The sequence below is a fragment of the Sminthopsis crassicaudata genome, chromosome 5, assembly GCF_048593235.1.
Source record: "Sminthopsis crassicaudata isolate SCR6 chromosome 5, ASM4859323v1, whole genome shotgun sequence".
Taxonomy (NCBI): domain Eukaryota; kingdom Metazoa; phylum Chordata; class Mammalia; order Dasyuromorphia; family Dasyuridae; genus Sminthopsis; species Sminthopsis crassicaudata.
Window position 1 is genome coordinate 302,018,380 of NC_133621.1, and position 17,501 is coordinate 302,035,880.

The 17,501-nt window shown below is 49.3% G+C and overlaps 1 protein-coding gene and 1 long non-coding RNA gene across 2 annotated transcripts; one reads left to right on the forward strand and one right to left on the reverse strand.

Annotated features, from left to right (window-relative positions):
* The first annotated feature begins 216 nt into the window (after window positions 1-216).
* On the forward strand, window positions 217-17,075 carry XRCC6 (X-ray repair cross complementing 6). The gene is made up of 13 exons (XM_074271829.1): window positions 217-256; window positions 658-749; window positions 2,481-2,593; window positions 5,503-5,641; window positions 6,116-6,370; window positions 6,746-6,929; window positions 8,335-8,521; window positions 9,851-10,019; window positions 11,366-11,527; window positions 11,671-11,800; window positions 12,689-12,789; window positions 14,084-14,197; window positions 16,321-17,075. Exons 2-13 carry the CDS (start codon window positions 671-673, stop codon window positions 16,518-16,520), a joined length of 1,833 nt encoding a protein of 610 aa, XP_074127930.1. The 5' UTR covers window positions 217-256; window positions 658-670; the 3' UTR covers window positions 16,521-17,075.
* Window positions 724-3,222, reverse strand: LOC141544996 (uncharacterized). The gene is made up of 3 exons (XR_012482846.1): window positions 2,986-3,222; window positions 2,017-2,172; window positions 724-1,825 (listed from the first exon to the last, which is right to left on the reverse strand). It is a non-coding gene; the product is annotated as an uncharacterized LOC141544996 (long non-coding RNA).
* Window positions 17,076-17,501: the final 426 nt, after the last annotated feature.

Sequence of the window (17,501 nt, forward strand, 5' to 3'; positions counted from 1 at the left end):
GCGCCACCGTGCACCCGACTCCCTCCCACCGACGCCCGTGAATGGGCGGGGCTTTGGCTCCCCTTCTGGCCGGGAGGGTGGATTGGTTGGTAGGATTAGAGATTGAGGAGGCGGGAAGGAGGGCTACACGTGCACTGAGGAGCTAGCGGATTGGACTGTGGGGCCGCGCGCGTGCGCGCTGCGAGAAATCTCTCCGGGTGTTTTCCTCTGCTTCCTTTTCGCGCTCAGCTCTGCATCCTCGGTCTCGGGGGATCAGGTATGGATGGACGTGCGCTACGACCCCCCACTGGGCACGCTCGTTTCCGAGCGTCTGCGAGCCGGCTGCCCCGGGAAGAGAGGCTGAGGGCGGGGGTGAGCCGGTTGGAGGGCTCCGTCCGCCTTGCGAGGGCAGCGATTGGAGCCATAGGGTGGGGGTGGGGCATGTGGGGGACCTGCCTCCGGAGGGTGGGAGCCTGCAGGGTATGCTGTGGTTCTTCTGCGAGGGAGGGATCCCGGCCCCGCAGCTCGCATGCCCTCCTGGACCCCCCTGCGCACGCGTGTTAGTGGGAGGTGTGTGTGAGAGAGGGAGGGATGGGGGGAGAGAATTGATCTAGGGGGAACCCTGGCTACCCCTCCTCCCCCCGGCCCTTCACCTGGGGCTCCCTTTTTCGTTTAAAGGCTCACCACGATCATGTCCGGGTGGGAGTCGTATTACAGAAATGAAGGCGAGGAAGAGGAAGAGGAGCAGGACGAGGGGGCTGAGACGGAAGGTAAAAAGGGAGGAAGGAATAAGCCCTTTGAGTCCAAGATTTAGGAGTAAGAGAATTGGGCCTTGGCTGGCAGGCGGCATTTTAAAGTTAGATTTTTATTGACATCCTTTGTTTTTACGTTGCCTAGATTTCACCCTCCCAAAGGCTCTGCCTTGTAACCAGTTATTTTAAAAGAGGAAGAAAAAATATATCCAAAAACTCCGACATGCTCCATTCCCCGCGGCCTCTAGCTCTGCAGAGGGGAAGCATCTTCTCACCTCCCTCCTTTGGAGAGAAACTTTTTTGTAATTTTGCATCATGTGGCTGTGAGCGCCTCGTCCTTTTCTCCGTCCACTTCCTAAACTAAAAGATTTGGCCTCCCAGGTCTAAAGAAACCATTTTTTTCTCCCTTCTAGGCCTTCCATCCCACTTCCTTTAACACTTCCCAATCTCCTGCCTGATTAGTCCCAAGTCTGGGAAAGTGTGGTAGGGACTCCCAGTTCCAGTGACTCTCGGAGTCCAAGGGCCACCAAGAAGGGGAAAGTCTCAGCCTGGACTTTGCCACCTCCTCCTTGATATGAAAGTCTCATTTTGCATCACATTTATCTGTGCATCCTTCCCCTTCTCCCCAATATTTACAGCGCCTTTCCCACGATTTGGATGAGGATAGTCAGAAGAGGCCTCCCCCTCACTCCCAAGGGATGCAGGGACTGTGGTAGAAGGGAGTTAAACCCCAATGAGAGAGTTTCACTCTTTCTCCGTAACTGCTCGGGCTGGAGCACGAGGCACTGGCTGGACTTGCTACATGTCCTTACCCACTGGTCCTTTGTGTTGTCCAGCAAGCTGGGTCTACCTTTCATAAGGTTCTTCTAACTCCACAAAGTGGTATGACCGGGTGTCTTTTATGGGATCCTCTTTTGGTTATATTTATGATAATTCAGATTTTCTGTCTGGCTGCAGCACTGGTCTTTCCATGCAGGAAACCTCATCCGTGTGTAAAGTAGGTTCTGCAGAGCGCCGTTATGCTGAACGGTGTAGATCCTTTGTATTCTGCTCTGCTGGCACTGAGCCCTTCATGCAGGGAGGACCTAGAGGAGCTAGAAAGTGGAACAAAACCCGAAGGGTGTTCTTGGTGTCCCATCCCCCCACACCTCAGCTGTAACTTCACATCTTGAATGTAAAGAAAAGACTTGGCTTAGATTGTGTTTCAGGTTCCTGGGCCTTGGGCCTTAAACCTGATTTATGGCAGCTGCTGTGTAAGTCTGTGATGAGCTCATGGGAAACTTACAAATTACTCTGTAGCCGAACATTCAGATAAGATCATGAGAACAGGCACCATAACTGCAGGCGGCCTTGAAGAGTCACTTTTGCTGTCCCCCTCCTTTATTCTGAATTACAATCGTCAGAGATTTCAAAGCTTCTTCAGAAGGGAGTCTTTCTAATCCTGGAATTAAAAAAAAAAAAATCTGAATCAGAAAGACTGGGTCAAACAAGATTTCATGTTGTTCAGGGAACTTGGAACCATTTGAACCACCCAGGCAGGCATCAATCAGCAGTCATTTATCAGACACCCACTGTGTGCCCAGGGGAAGTCATTTATCAGACACCCACTGTATGCCCAGGGGAAGTGCTGGAGCCACAAATACACAAGGGAAGCCCTTAAGGTCTTTTGTAATAAAAAAAGTAATCATCTCATTCCTTTACATCTGTAATATAAATTCAAATTATTTAAAAAACGTTTTCCATTTATAGGAAATTATAAGTATTCTGGACGGGACAGTTTGATTTTCTTAGTTGATGCCTCCAAGGCAATGTTTGAAGTCCAAGATGAAGATGGAAGAACTTCCTTTGACCTGACCATCCAGGTGAGGTTATCCTTTACATACAGAGATTAAACTCCCAAACTTGGTTAAACTTGGTTTGATTGATTGATTAAATTAGTTACCTGGAACTGAAATGCCTTTTTTCCCTCCAAGATTTTAGAATTTGCAATTTAATGAACATTTAAAAAAAAAAAAAAAAAACAAGGAAAAAGTGGAAGAGAAAAGGCACTTTCTATGTGAAAAAACAAATCTGTTGTTTTTAAAGCTGTGCTTATAGTTGTTCCCTTCTGAGCTTCAGTTCATTTTTTTTAAAGCTTCAATAACTTTCCTTTCAAAAGTAAACTTAATTGCTTGTTATCTTCCTTTCCTCTCTCTGGGGGAAAAAAAGCACAGTCTATGTAACAAATAACTATCATACTGAAAAACCTACCCACCCATTTGTCAGATCTCCAAAATTCTGCATCTTGGCACCCCACCTCCCACCTCTGCCAAAAGCCCTCTGGAGTTGCAATTGGTCATTGCAGTGATAAACATAATTGTTACATTATTTGCTACATAGGCTGTCTTTTTGTGTTGTTTAAGCATAATAAAATTTCTTCACATATTGTGGATGATAAACTGTTCAAATCTCTTTTTGACATGTAACCCTTTTTATTGGGGAGTTCAGTCTGACCAATCTCCCATTTTTGGTATTCTCTTTTTTGTTGGACTTTTTTTTTTTTTTTTTTTTTTTTCCTCGTGTCAGACCAGCTCATGGAGGTTATAGCATTAACTGAGGCTTCCCAGATGTTTTTCTGTGGGAAAGCGCTCATCTCTGATGGAGGTATTTTCTTTTTCTTTTTCTTTCTTTCTTTTTTAATAGTTTTTATTTACCAGATATATGCATGGGTAATTTTACAACATTGACAATTGCCAAACCTTTTGTTCTAATTTTTCCCCTCCTTCTCCCCCCTACCCCAGATGGCAGGTCGACCAATACATGTTAAATATGCTAAAGAATAAATTAAATACAATATCTGTATACATGTCCAAACAGTTGTTTTGCTGTACAAAAAGAATCGTACTTTGAAACAGTGTACAATTAGCCTGTAAAGGAAATAAAAATGCAGGTGGACAAAATAGAGGAATTGGGAATTCCATGTAGTGGTTCAAAGTCATCTCCCAGAGTTCTTTTCACTGGGTGTAGCTGGTTCAGTTCATTACTGCTCTATTGGAACTGGTTTGGTTCATCCCATTGTTGAAGAGGGCCACGTCCATCAGAATTGATCATCATACAGTATTGTTGTTGAAGTATATAATGATCTCCCGGTCCCGCTCATTTCACTCAGTGTCAGTTCCTGTAAGTCTCTCCAGGCCTTTCTGAAATCATCCTGTTGGTCATTTCTTACAGAACAATAATATTCCATACTATTCATAAACCATCACTTACTCAGCCATTCCCCAGCTGATGGGCAGCCACATAGTTTCCAATTTCTGGTCTCTGATGGGGGTATTTTCAACAGTTTTGGTAGTTTCTAAGATGTTCTTAGGCAGCGGTGGGGGAAATAGGGCATTATTACCTGGTGGCTCACCCCTGAAGCAGCTTTGAAATCTCTGATGATTATAACAGAGAATAAAAGAAGGGGTCTGACTACAGAATTATCGTGCCTGTTCTTATGGGTTCATCTGAACATTTCTAAAGACACTTACACAGAGGCCACCATAAATCAGGCTCAAGGCCCAAGGCCCGGGAAGTACAGTGTTGGCAGCAAGAATAAAGTGCCATCGACTTTGTTCCTGGTCTGGCTGCTGAGCCAGTATCCAACTTCTAGGGCCAGTGAGACATTCGAGCTCTTTACTGGACAGGTGCTATAAGCAGGCTAATGATGACTTCCTCTGGGCTTCTTGTCCAGGACTTCCTGCCAAGGAGATGAGTCTTTTGTGTAGGATTACTCCCATCAGAGCAGACCCAAAGATGGGCAAAGGGGAATTTGATCTAGAGGAAAATGTTGATTTTTGGAATAAGCGAACTTTCTGATAGTAATAAAAGAATTCTCTGAGAACCAAATATGACCCCAGGAGTGCCTGAAGGGACTGTGATACTAGGCAGGCCATAGGAGGGTAGGATCCAACACAAAATAGATCCCATGAGGTAAGAACTAGTCGCCCCAAGTGGGCAGGATCTCAAAAGTACTCTCATTCTCCAGCTCACATCTAGGGGATTCTGGACCTGTTAACTCTGGGAACTTTGGGAAGAAGAACAGACAAAGCACAACCAGCCTAATTGCAGTTTAGTTGAAATACCCTATGTTTGCATTACATTTTCGAGTTCCCAGAGTGAAATATAGAGCCCATTCTCCCTTCTCCTCCTAGCCCAGATCCAACATCTTTTTATATAAGTGAAGAGTAATTTCAGGTTCAAACAGCATAGAGAATACAACATGTGGGAATCTGGCAGTGGGGCCAGGCTATGGAGCCAGCAGATTGATGGCTTTGTAATGACCCTCTGAACTAGAGTCTCCTGAGAATCGGGCTATCTTCTTTACTTTTTAAGTATGGTAGACTCTTCCCCTCCCAGGAAGAGACTTTTGGTTTAGCCTGGTTTTCTGGCTTGAGTCATGGGGATGCTCAGAATCATCACCATTTTATAAAGAGCTCCTCAAGCTAAAGCTCTGCCCTGAGCTACATCCATGAGAGCTTGCTCAGGAGGTGGTGGTCTCCTCTTATACCAGAGGGCCTCTAGTGAAGGTTAAGACCCCACATCTCAGGCTGCGGTGGAGGGAGAGTGCCTGCTCAGGGATAGAGGCTGGACCAGCCTCCCTGGAAATGACATCCATCAAGGGGCATTTCTCTGCGAGCTCTGTACCTTTCTCTTGGTATCTTGGGGGCTCAGTCCCAGGCTTTACCCTAAGCCTGATGCATGGATCAGCTGAGACTTTCCCTTGGTGTCTCTTCTCTGTGCTTTCCCCCAGTGCATCCAGAGTGTGTACAGCAGCAAGATCATCAGCAGTGACCGAGACCTCTTGGCCGTGGTCTTCTATGGCACCGACAAAGAGAAGAACTCGGTGAATTTCAGAAACATTTATGTTCTCCATGAGCTAGATACCCCAGGTATGACACATCGAGATGCCTGGAGCATCTCTGCTCTGTGGAAGAATGCCCCTGTCCCGGTGTCTGTGGGGCGCAGGGCTATGGAAACCTGGGTTCAAGTGCTAACTGCTGCTGACTCTGTTGGAACTTGGCTGCTCTCTGCGCCTCAGCTCCCTAGTCTGTACAAGATGATTAGGTGAGCTAAAGTCCCTTGGAGAGATAAATCCTACTCCAAGTCGTCCATCTCTGAACCGAAGAGCAAAGAATATATAAAAAAGGTGCTGTCCTGCCTTTAGTAGGATTCTGTCACCTTCAGAGTGTCTGCTCTGGAGTAAGTAGGCTGCCCCTCGAGAGTGGGGATTGGCTGTGCCATATTTGGTTTTTCCTGGCAAAATGCCCAGCTTGTGATTGAGGTTTAATGAATGCTTATGAATGGGTATGTTCTCAGTTACTTCATCTTCCTGTTGATCTTTTCCTTTTGGTCCCCACACTTAGGTGCAAAACGGATACTTGAGCTTGACCAGTTAAAGGGAAAACAGGGAGAGAAACATTTCCAGGAGCTCATTGGTTGTGGCTCAGACTATTCCCTGGCCGAGGCCCTCTGGGTGTGTGCTAACCTCTTCAGTGGCGTCCAGCTCAAGATGAGTCACAAGCGCGTCATGCTGTTCACTAACAACGACAGCCCCCATAGGGACGATAGCACCAAGGCCAGCAGAGCCAAGACCAAAGCCTGTGACCTCCGAGACACAGGTGGGTGAAGCAGCCCTACAGGGGGACACTGACCGAGGGGTGGGAGTAAGCGGCTGGGAAAATAGCTAACCTTGGGCAGGTCTCAGCCTGGGAGGAGTGGGCTCAAGAAGGTGGCAGGCAAAAACCCTGCATATCATGGTCTGGGGCCTGAATAAGATGCATTGTGGGAAATCGCTGTGGCAACATTTATTAAATACCTGCTGATTGCTAGACATTGAACCTGCCCCCGAGGAGCTGCTTCATCTCAGAGTGGGCCTTCCAGGGACCCACCTCGTCTTACTGCTCAGTGTGGCCCTTTAAAAAGATGGGCAGGAAAGGGGGGTACGAGTGGTAGCCACTAACTTGGTCTCATCACCTCCTTCTGTTCTGCACTAGGTATCTTCCTCGACCTTATGAACCTGAAGAAGCCTGGGGGATTTGACATTTCCTTATTCTACAGGGACATCATCACCCCAGGCGAGGATGAGGACCTTGGGGTTCACTTTGAGGAGTCAGGCAGGCTGGAGGACCTCTTGAGAAAGGTTCGGGCCAAGGAGACCAGGAAACGCTCCCTGGCCCGGTGAGCTTCCCTGCCTCTGCTGCCTGTTCATGCTGGGCCAGCTTATGGTCAGAACGTAGCCCTTCTCTGACAAAGCCACGAGCCTCCCAGAGGCTGCTTTTCTTCCTGGGTGCGCCAAGGAGGCATTTCTCCTTTCTGTTGGAGGCCCAACATGAGCTCACAAGAAACCTCCCCTCTCTAGGGGGACCTTTCAGGAAACCCTAAGTATTGGTTTGAGTGAGCAGGTTTCCCAAAGGCTTCTGTTGCTGTGGGAGCCTAGCCTCCCTGCCAGTGGGTACCCTTAGTTCTGGGCCAGGCTCTTCTGTTTCTCAGTCCAGGCCTCGGTCTTTGGGGGGCTATCGGGGAAAAAGTGATGGGGCTTCCTGGTAGTTCCATGAGCTCTGGGTAGTTCTGGACTGTTCATTTTCTCCAGATTCTGGCCTTGAAGCCAAATGACAGTGGTGATCTGTCCCTCTCTTTCATGAAAAGTTGAGGTGAGGGCTGAATGAAAAAGGTAGAGAAAGCCCGTCCCTGGACCTTCACAGGATGCTCTTTTGGTATGGGCATGGGGGCTTGGGCACCGTCAGTCTCTCTCCTAATGGTGATCTGGGATGTTTTCATGGAGATTCCTCCTACCTGGAAACCAGTACTTCCCAAGTCAGGATACCAGACTGCCCTTTGTCCAGGTCTTCACTCTGAAAACAAAACTTTGGCTGTGGCGGCCTTCTGTCCAGCAGAGCCCTGCTTCCCGGGCTTCTTGGGAAGATTAGAATCCAGATCTCGTCCCAGCACTGTGACAGTGGGCTGCTTCCAAAGCTTGCTCCTTCATGGTCTAGGGAGATGGGCGGTTTAGGAGCAAACCTATTTTAGAGATGAGAAGACTGGTAATGTGAGCTACCCAAAGTTCCCAAGTCTCAGGAGTTGAATTCAGATCCTTTAACTCTGCATTTGGTCTCTGCATTGCTTTTTGTTGCGTTGAAGTATTTTCTTCTAAAACTTGGTCCTCAGTGCAGGAATAAATCTGATATGAGTCTCACAGTTGGGGAGAGGGGCTGTGTTTAAAATGGGCTCCCCCACCCCAATGCCCTTTGCAAGGCACTGTCTACACCTGTTGCAGAGCTGTGAGAGGGACAAGACTCAGGCACTTATCAAGGAGGGCCCAAGCTACTTTCATAATCAGAGAAAGGGGTGCTGCACATACACAGAGCTTGGGAGTCTGAGTTCAAATCCTCCTTAAGATACTTCTAGCTGGGTGGTCCAAATTATTGAACCTGTCTGTCTCGATTTCCTCATCTGTAAAATGGAGATCATAATGGTACTTAACCTCCCAGGGTTGTTGTGAGGTGGGATGAGATATTTCTAAATAGTTTTGCATACAGCTAGCTGTTGTTCCTGTTTTATTATTAACTCTGCTCTTTCTCCTCAGGCTGAAGCTAAGGCTGGGCAAGGACGTGGCCCTGACAGTTAGCATTTATAATATGGTCCAAAAGGCATTCAGGCCTCTTCCCATTAGGCTTTACCGAGAAACAAACGAACAAGTGAAAATCAAGACCCGAACATTTAACGTAGAAACGGGCAGCTTGCTCCTGCCCAGCGACACCAAGAGGGCTCAGGTAATTCCTCGATTCTTCCGGGGCCTTTGCCCGTGGGTAGGGCAGGGGGAAAGTGTGATGGATTTTTAAAAATTAACAGGCATGAATTTTCTTCTCTCCCTGTGTGCACCTCTTACCCCTCCACCCACAGTCTAAAAGAAAAAAACCCTTTGAAACAAACATGCACAGGCGGGGGAACAAACCCTGACCTTGGCCAGGCCTCAGACATGTCTCCTCCACCTCCAGTTTGGCTCGTTCCAGCCGAGCTGAAAAATGAGGTCTGGCCCGGAGTCATGTTACCTCCAGTGTGGACATTCTAACGCGTTAATGATCAGGGAGCCAGCGGCTCACTGCCTGGGGTAGGAGCTTTGAAGACAGGCATGGGCCACTGTCCACGATCTCGCAAAGTGTTGGAAGGAGTCTTTCAAGTTGGGTACCCTTAGCTCTGGGCCAGACCCTTCTGTTTTTCAGTCCAGGCCTCCGTCTTTGGGGGGACTATTGGGAAAGAGTGAAGGGGTTTCCTGGCAATTCCATGAGTTTGGGGTGGTTCTGGACTGCTTTGTGGCTGGATTTGTTTTCTCCAAACTCTTTAAGCCCTTGCCTCGCACCTCCAAGAAGCTTATCTATTTGTTAAATCGAATCAGAATTTTCAGGAGTCTCCAGTGGAGATCTGTCCTCCCGAGTCCCCATCCTTCCTTGGGCTACAATTGCCTACCCCCCTCACACAGCTCATTTGAAGGACGAGGCCCTGGGGGGCAAGCTCAGTACAGGCCCGTTGGAGGAGTTCCATTGTGTCTGTTGTTCTTGTGGTTCAATGTGAAGTGAGTCTGGACTGAGTGCAGAACATCTCTGCCCTTCTTTATATTCTGGGAGAGGGGGATCTTGCAATACAAAGATGAAAGAATGTTAAATAGTACGGCCTTCTGTCAGAAAAACGTGGGAGGGTGTGGGATTTTGAAAATGCAGGCTGAGATAGGAATGAATCCGGGAGCACCAGACTTGAGCTTTGTTGGGATTGTTGGGGAGGTCAGCAGCAGCAGCGGAGGAGGAGCAGTGCCTTGGGTCATGGAGGAGCCAGGCTTCCCAGTGGCCCTTTCCGGGCTGTTGCCTTACCCCACAGGGGTCTCTCAGAGCCAGCTCACTCATGACCTTATTTGATCCTGGCTTTTCTCACAAGTACCTGAGAAAGTCTGAATGGTTTTGTATTGCCCTGTGCACACGAAACTGAAAGCATTCTGGTTCTGGTTCTCTGCCTCCCAGAGCTAGAGCCAGGCTAAAGGAGTGTGGCCCACCGAGCTTCTGCCTGCTGGCTTGGCCTTCTCTCCTAAGGCCTCTCTTGCCATCTTTCAGACCTATGGAGGCCGTCAGATTGTGATGGAGAAGGGGGAGACTGAAGAGTTGAAGAGGTTTGATGAACCGGGCTTGATTCTGATTGGCTTCAAGCCCCTGTTTATGCTGAAGCAGCACCATTTCCTTAGGCCTTCTCTGTTTGTGTACCCGGAGGAGTCCCTAGTTAATGGTGAGTGAGGACGGTCGTATTGTCCAGAAAATCGGGCCCAGGGCCCTTACTGTTGGAGGGTCATGGGATTCTGCCTCAGAATCTCATTTTAAAATTCTTGGGTTACAGAGAAAACCAATTCTAGTGAAATCAAGTGATCAGAATGGTAAAAGAGCAAGTTCATGGCCTCAAGAACAGCACTAAGCTCAGCAGTGAGTGAGTGCAAGGGGCTCAGGGTGAAACAGGCTTCGGGAGAGGGGAGGTGGATTCCAAGTACAAGCAGTAATCTGTTTTATTTGGCTGTGGCCGGTGGAGGAATTGGTTTTATTTAACTGCTTGTGTTTGGCACATGTATTTCCCTTTTTCTGGTCAGTATGGGTGGGGTGGGGAGGAGAGAAGACAGATTTGTGTTGTCTGAAAAGAATAAAATTTAATTAAAATTTTTTTTAAGGCTTGTACAGGTTTAACCTGTATTGGGGAGGAGGGAGAAAAATTTGACCACGAAACCTTAACAAAAATGAATGTTGGAAACTATGTGTATTTGGAAAAATAAGATAGCATTAAAGGGAAAAAAATTTATTTTTTAAGAAGCAAATTTCAGGTGTGAATATGATCCTTTTCTAAGAAAGGGAATGAGCCGTTCCTTCCGACACCAGTGAGTCGCTCTTAGCCATGAAGGCTTGTGCTGAGATGGACGCCGGGCCAGGGAAAGGAAGTTAGCTCAGTCACTTTTTCAATTTTTAAACATTCACTTTTTTTCCCTCATACTTCTCCCCAAACAAACGTCCAGATTGGCAGAAACACGTGCCTGCCTCTGCCCTTTCGGCCAGGAAGTGACAGCCTCCTCCCCCTCTGCCCTCCCGGCCCTTGCTGAGTTGAGTTCTCAAGCCTTCCCAAATTGTTTATCTTTACATTCTTGTTGGGATGATGGGAATTGCTTTCATTCTCCCTTTCAAACAAAGCTTCCCAAACTTTTCTTATAAATCATTGTGGGGGGTCCCTGGCCTTGCCCTCTACCCCGGAACACTGATTTTTAAAACTATATCTCATTTGGTGGGGAGGCAGGGGGGAAGATCCATTTATTGAGTACCTACTGTACACTAGGCTCTTTGCTAAACATGTTACAGATGTGGCCTCACTTGATCCTCATGGTGACCCTGGGAGGCAAATACAATAGTATTTACGCCCACTTTACAGAAGAGGAAAGGAGCAGACAGTGGTGAAGTGACTTACTCAGGTTCACTCAGCTAGTAATTACTCGAGGCTAAATTAGAGCTCTTGTCTTCCCTTACTCCTGGCCCAGCTGCTTAGAAGCACAGCTTTGCAAATCATTTAAAATGTTGACCTTTAGGACATTTCTCCCCCAGGAAGTACTACGCTGTTCGTTGCTTTACTCACCAAGTGTCTGGAGAAGGCGGTGTTGGCACTGTGTAGATACACCCCTCGCCAAAACAGCCCCCCGTATTTCGTGGCCCTAATACCCCAGGAGGAAGAGCTGGATGTCCATAGAGTTCAGGTGACCCCTCCAGGTAAGCTGATGGCTAGTCTGGCCTGAGCTGCTCCCTCACTTGCTGTTTCTGTGGAGCAGAACTTGGGTTTTCTGGTGGTTCGCCACTGTAGACTGGGATGCTCTGGGCCAATTGCATGGGGACCCCGCTTCTTGTGCCTGCAGGCTTTCAGCTCGTCTTCTTGCCCTATGCTGATGACAAACGGAAGGTGCCCTTTACTGAGAAAGTCACCGCCAACCCAGAGCAGGTGGACAAGATGAAGGCGATTATCCAGAAACTTCGCTTTAAGTACCGGTAAGTGTGGGCTGCCTCAAGAGGGGAGTCGGGCCCTGGGTGAAGGAAAAGCCTATTCTGTCCTTCCTGGAGACCCTCGATCTCTCATCCCTTGCTTGAACTAAGTTGGTTCAGCCCTTGGTGGCTGGCCTTACAATGATGATCCCTCTGAGTGGGAGGTAGGTCCCCGGCTATCGCCAGGGTTACAGCTCAGGACCACAGGGCAGAGCTTGGGAACCTGGGCTGTTTTTTTAAAAGCACAGAACCTCCAGATTCTCTTGGCTTGAAGCTCAGGGGTGTCCTGTGCTGCCCTCTGTGATGAGCAGAGCTCCTGGAGCCCTTTCAGAAATGGCAGCAGTGTGGCCACCCAGCAGTTGCTGCTAGTAAATGGAATTGGGTTTCCTTCAGAAAGTAAATACACCCAGATAGGGCCAGGGCTGAGTGATCAGGAGCAGGGAAGGACGAGGGCAGGATTTGGGCCATCTTGCCCTCCAGTGTTGCTGCCAGTGGTCCCCTGCATCCTCTCTCATCTAGCCTGATGATTCACCTGCCCGCCTCCAGCTCTGCCCTTTCTGTGGGGACCAGTGTGCTGCCCAGGTGGCTGTGCGGGAGGCAGCAGCATGTGGGCCCAGCTGGACTCCCTGGGCATTCTTGCTCCAGAGGGCGGGTATGGTTTGCTTGGGGTCAGAAGTGGTGCTTCTCCTGCCTCATCAGAGCTGGCGGGGAGGGGCAATCAAAGGGATGGAGTAGCTGAGGCTTAGGGGCATTTCCCCCCTACCTGGCACTCTGCCTCCCATCCAGTGGGACCATAGGGCTTCAGAGAGAGTCGGCGGTTTGGGCTGGGTGCTGCCAGGCATTGTTGCTGGTCTCTGCTCACTCAGCTCTGCCCTATTGGGCTTTGGCTTCTAGGAGCGACAGCTTCGAGAACCCCGTGCTGCAGCAGCACTTCAGAAACCTGGAGGCCTTGGCCCTGGACCAGTTAGAGCCGGAGCAGGCGCCAGACCTGACACGTAAGGCGCTGCTCTTCTCCCACACGGGGGAGGCTCTGAGTTGGGCCTTTGTGCTGCTTGTCCTGGGATCCCTCAGAGTGGCTTGGCTTGGGCTGGGGGCCTGAGGGGAGGGGTCTGGTGATGAGAATGTGGTCCAAGGTGTTTCTGAGGTACCTCCCCAGTCTGGCTATACTCCAGCCTCCCTGGGATATTTGTTCTGGCAGCTGCCAGGGTCCTTCCTGGTAAAAGGGACTGGTGAGGGAGGCTCCCACAAGAGACTGAGGCAACGGCCTGAGAGGTTCTGGGGTCATATCCAACTCCCGCCACGTGATGCAGTCACTGGTGTGCCCCTGGGCTCTATGCTCAGAGAATAATTGCCTGACAAAGCAGTGGAGGGTAGAGGACTGTCACTTGGACTTTCAAGGCCCATTTACCTTGGAGTCTGAGGATTTGGAACTTGAGGCTGCTGAGACCCTCTGGTTCAGGCCCTTCATTTCACAAATGAGGGAGCTAGCCCCAGAGAGTCACCAGGGCCTGCTGCAGGGATGTGCCTGGGCTGCCCTTGGTCAAGCGCCCAGCTGACCTCCACAGAGAGCTTGCCTGGGGAAGAGGGCTGGGGTTTGCAGCTCAGACCAGCCAAGGCTGTGACTGTGGGGAGGGTCGCACTGAGTGGCCAAAGCCTGAGCACGTGTGGCTCTTGGTCATCCAGAGCTGCATGACGTCCAGGGGTGCTGGAACGTTGGAGTTCTCTTGGACTTTTCCCCAGGCCCAGATTCATAACTGAGTCATGGAGACTTGGGGGCTGCTTTGAAAACATTGATGCTCTTATGTTTTGGGAGGGGCTCTGGTTTGTAAAGCCCCCAAGGGGAGAAATGCCCTCTCCCCCGCTATGGTGTAGCACTTACCAGTCCCTGCCCCTGGGCGCACAGCAGTGCCCACATCGCTCAGATCCCAGTGCCTCCTGTAGCAGGCTCCACACTGGCCTTCTCAGAGATGCAGAAGTGACTCCCACCTGCCCCTGCAGGGGCAACAGAAGCATCCAAGTGCTAGGGCATGGGGCATCCCACTGGGTTCTCAGCTTGGCTTTAGTGCTTCCTTACTTTGGCCAAACTCCATTTCTGTCTTTGGTTTTCCCTTCTTTAACACAAAGGGCTTGGATCAGCATAGAGTGGCAAAGCAGGGTCTGGAATCAGGGCTTGGAATCAAATCCTGCCCTTCTCTAGGCCCAGCTGGTTCACAGGCTTCTGAGGTCCCCATCTGTTGCAAGCTTGGAGCCTTTGGGCCTTGTCTCCTCTATCGCCTTCTCTTCTTGCAGTGCCCAAAGTCGAAGCGATGGACCTCCGGCTAGGCAGCCTGGTTGAGGAGTTCAAGGAGCTCGTCTACCCCCCTGACTACAATCCGGAGAGGAAAGCAACCAAGAGGAAACAAGGCGAGTCTAAGGGCTGTTTCCACCCTGAAGGGCTGCTCTCCTCTCCCCTTGTCAGCCCTCTGAGGCTAACACAGCCCAGAATCTAATAGGGAACCAGGAGGGTGGGAGTGCTGAGCCGCAAGGGCCGATGGTGCCAAATGGTTGGCATGGTGTGTGGCCACAGTTTGTGGTTCGGCTCTTGTTGCCGGTCTTTGTCTCAGAGAAGAGGTGGCCAGTCCCTCCTTGTCCTTGGCCCAGGGCCTCCTTTGTCTGAGCTCCCCTGCTGTGTTACCAACTGCCTGGTGGTCATCTCCAGCTGGCATCATATTCACTTCAAATGCTACCGGTGGGCTCAAAACAGAGTTCCTTAGTTCCCTTCCCTCAGATTTCTCATTCTCGTCTTCTCCCACTAACCCGACAAGTCATTTGGTCCCCTCTCACAGAGCTGCCCCATGGCCACCACCAGCCCTCAACCTGTACTCATTCCCCACAGAGCCCTCTAAATCATCACATCTGATATCTGCTTCACTGAGTCAAAAAGTTTCATGGACAAATATATATTCTATTTTTCCCCAGTTATATGTTAAAAACAATTTTTTTTTAAATTTAAAAAGTTTGAGTTCCAAATTCTATCCCACCCTCCATCCTTTCCTTCTCCCCTTTCATAATTTATACAAGCTCTTCAGTTGACATTTTGAGTCTTCACTCTGCCTTCAGCTTCTTTCCTATTTTTTCTCCTTTATGCCCTTCTTTGTCCCAATCAGACCAGCCGCCCATCCCACTTCTGACGATCTCCCCTCGGTCTCCCAGTACTGATCGATCTCCCCCCATAGTGCCCCCTGCCTCTGATTGTGAGTTTGGCTCTTTATCCATTGTGCCCTCTTCTCTCAGGAAAATATTCCTTGGGCTGCTTTTCCCAGCACCTGGCACTTTAATTTCCCTTTGCCAGTACAGATCACAGCTGCTCTGCACAGGATTCTGAGCTCACAATCTGGCCCTATCCTCCTGCAGACATCTTTAGGTCTCCTGGATTATGTGCTGGGTGGGCCTTCCCCTTCTTCTCAGCCAGACTTCTTGGCAGATACCCATGGCACCCTCCCACCTGTCACTTATCTCCCCCTTTCACTACAACTGCTTTAGAGCAGGGATCAGCCTGAAGAGGTGCCCAAGAAAAACCTCGTGGAACAGTTCTTGTATGATCCGGCAGAACAGATCCAATGAGAGCGCAGACTATTCACTCTTGCCTCTCTATTCCCAGAACCTAGCTGGGATACCTAGTAGGTACTACTTTTAAAAGCTTTGAGTTAAATGTCTTTCTTTGGAGACCAGTAGTTTTCAGGTTTGTCTGAGCTTGATGACTTCATATATAATAGCTCTTCAATTTTCTATTTAATGATTAATTAGTTGTACTGGCCTCGGAGCCAGGAATACTTGATTTGAGTCCCTGACACTATTTCTCTCTCATTCTCTCTAGTTAATCCATGCCAAATTCGCAGGCCCTTTCCTGCCCTTGTTTTGCATTGGAAGCATCTTTTGTTTTCTGAGTCTGCCTTTCTGCCCTGTCCAGTTTATCTCCTTCTCCCCCTCATTTTTTGAGTTACTGTCTCCCTCATGAGGTTTCACTTAGGTTCTTTTATACAGTGGGTCGCCCCATCTTACCTTGTCCACAGCAGGCTCCCAGAGAGAAGAAGGATTGGTCTGTCTTCCTGCTGTAGTCCTTGCACACAGCTGGTGCTTAATTAATACTGTTGATGTGGCTTGGAAGATCAGATGGCTCCAGGTGTCTAACATTCTAACCTAGTAGGAGTTGCAGCTCTTAACAAAATCCCTGTGATCCTCCCTTCCACTACTTTCAATGCAAGTCCTCATTCCCACCCACTTGGCAACTTTCCCTTCTCCATCTGGTCTGGCTGCTCCTGTGCTCAAGAACTCTGTGGTTCCCTACTGCTCCTAAAGCACAAGGGCAGATAGTTGCTATGGGAGGCCCTCGTCAGAGCAGTCAGTACAGCCAAAAGCCAAGCCTTGTGCCGTTTCCTGCGGACCCCTGCCTGTCGTGCTCCCCTTGCCTTATCCCTTTTTCCTCCATCCTTTCCCAGCAGGCCCTGAGTAAGGAGCATCCTTTAGTTTTGCCTTTTAATTTGCAGATGGCAGTGGTCCTGCAGAGAAGCAGCCCAAGCTGGAGCTGTCCGAGGAGGAACTCAAGGCCCACTTTGAGAAGGGCACTCTTGGCAAGCTCACGGTGCCCATGCTTAAAGAAGCCTGCCGCATATGCAGGCTCAAGACCAATGGCACTAAGAAACAGGAGCTCCTGGACCTGCTCACACAGCATTTCCAGAAATCCTGAGGGGCGCCAGGCCCCCGTCTTGCCCTACCACTCCTTTTTTTTTTACTCTTCCTTCTCTTTGGGAATAGACTTTGTCCCGGTTCTTCTGCTCTTATAGATCATTTGGATTATAAGTGTCAGGCTACTACAGATTCAGGGATCTGGACCTCACTCCTTTACAATCCACCCTGGCCTTCAAAAAGAAGTGGAGGGCAGGGCATCGGACAGAATTGCTCCTTTCTGCTTGGGAGGTTTCTCATTGGGAGCACAGTTCCAGTCCCTAACCGTGCTCCTGCTGAAGCTTGAGGGTAGGGGTGATGATTCCCCTCCCCACCTTTGTCTTTTGTACCCTAGCCCGTACCCTAGCCCACACCACAGGCCCTGACTGACAGGGAGATCCTCCAAAAAAGCTGTAGCTTCTTAATGACGTGGATTGGGAATTTTAACTGGCAGTTTCTGAACTTTTGGGAAGATGATGTTCACATTTGCATTTCAATAATTAGTTGCCTTTGATCTTCTCCATTCTGTTTCATATGTTTAAAAAATAAAATGATGCAGCATTATTTAAAAAACAAACTAACCAAGCATGAAAACTCTGATTTGTCCAAGAAAGTGGAATATGGAGCATTAGAAAAAATGAAGGGCCCCATACTCCTGAGGGACTATTAAGAAGTAGGAAGACTGGGTTTGGGTCCAGATGCTGGAAGGGGGATGGCTCCACAGCTACGGGAGACCATTAGGAAATTGGTCCAGGCTGCCAAGGACAAGTTGGCACCTTGGAAAACTGGGCAGGTTTCTGTGCATCCTGAGTAGTGGAGAAGGGGAATGGCAGCTGGGCTGAGTGCCTTCCGAAGGAGTGCCCAATTGGCTCCTGTTCCTGGCCGGAGGCTTAGGATTGTGTGGTGGCAGCTGAATGCTTGGTGTGTGGACAACTATGAATGGGGAGCTCTTTCCCCTCCCCCTCAAAAGCTCTCATGACCCAGTACCTACAGAAAATGAGTC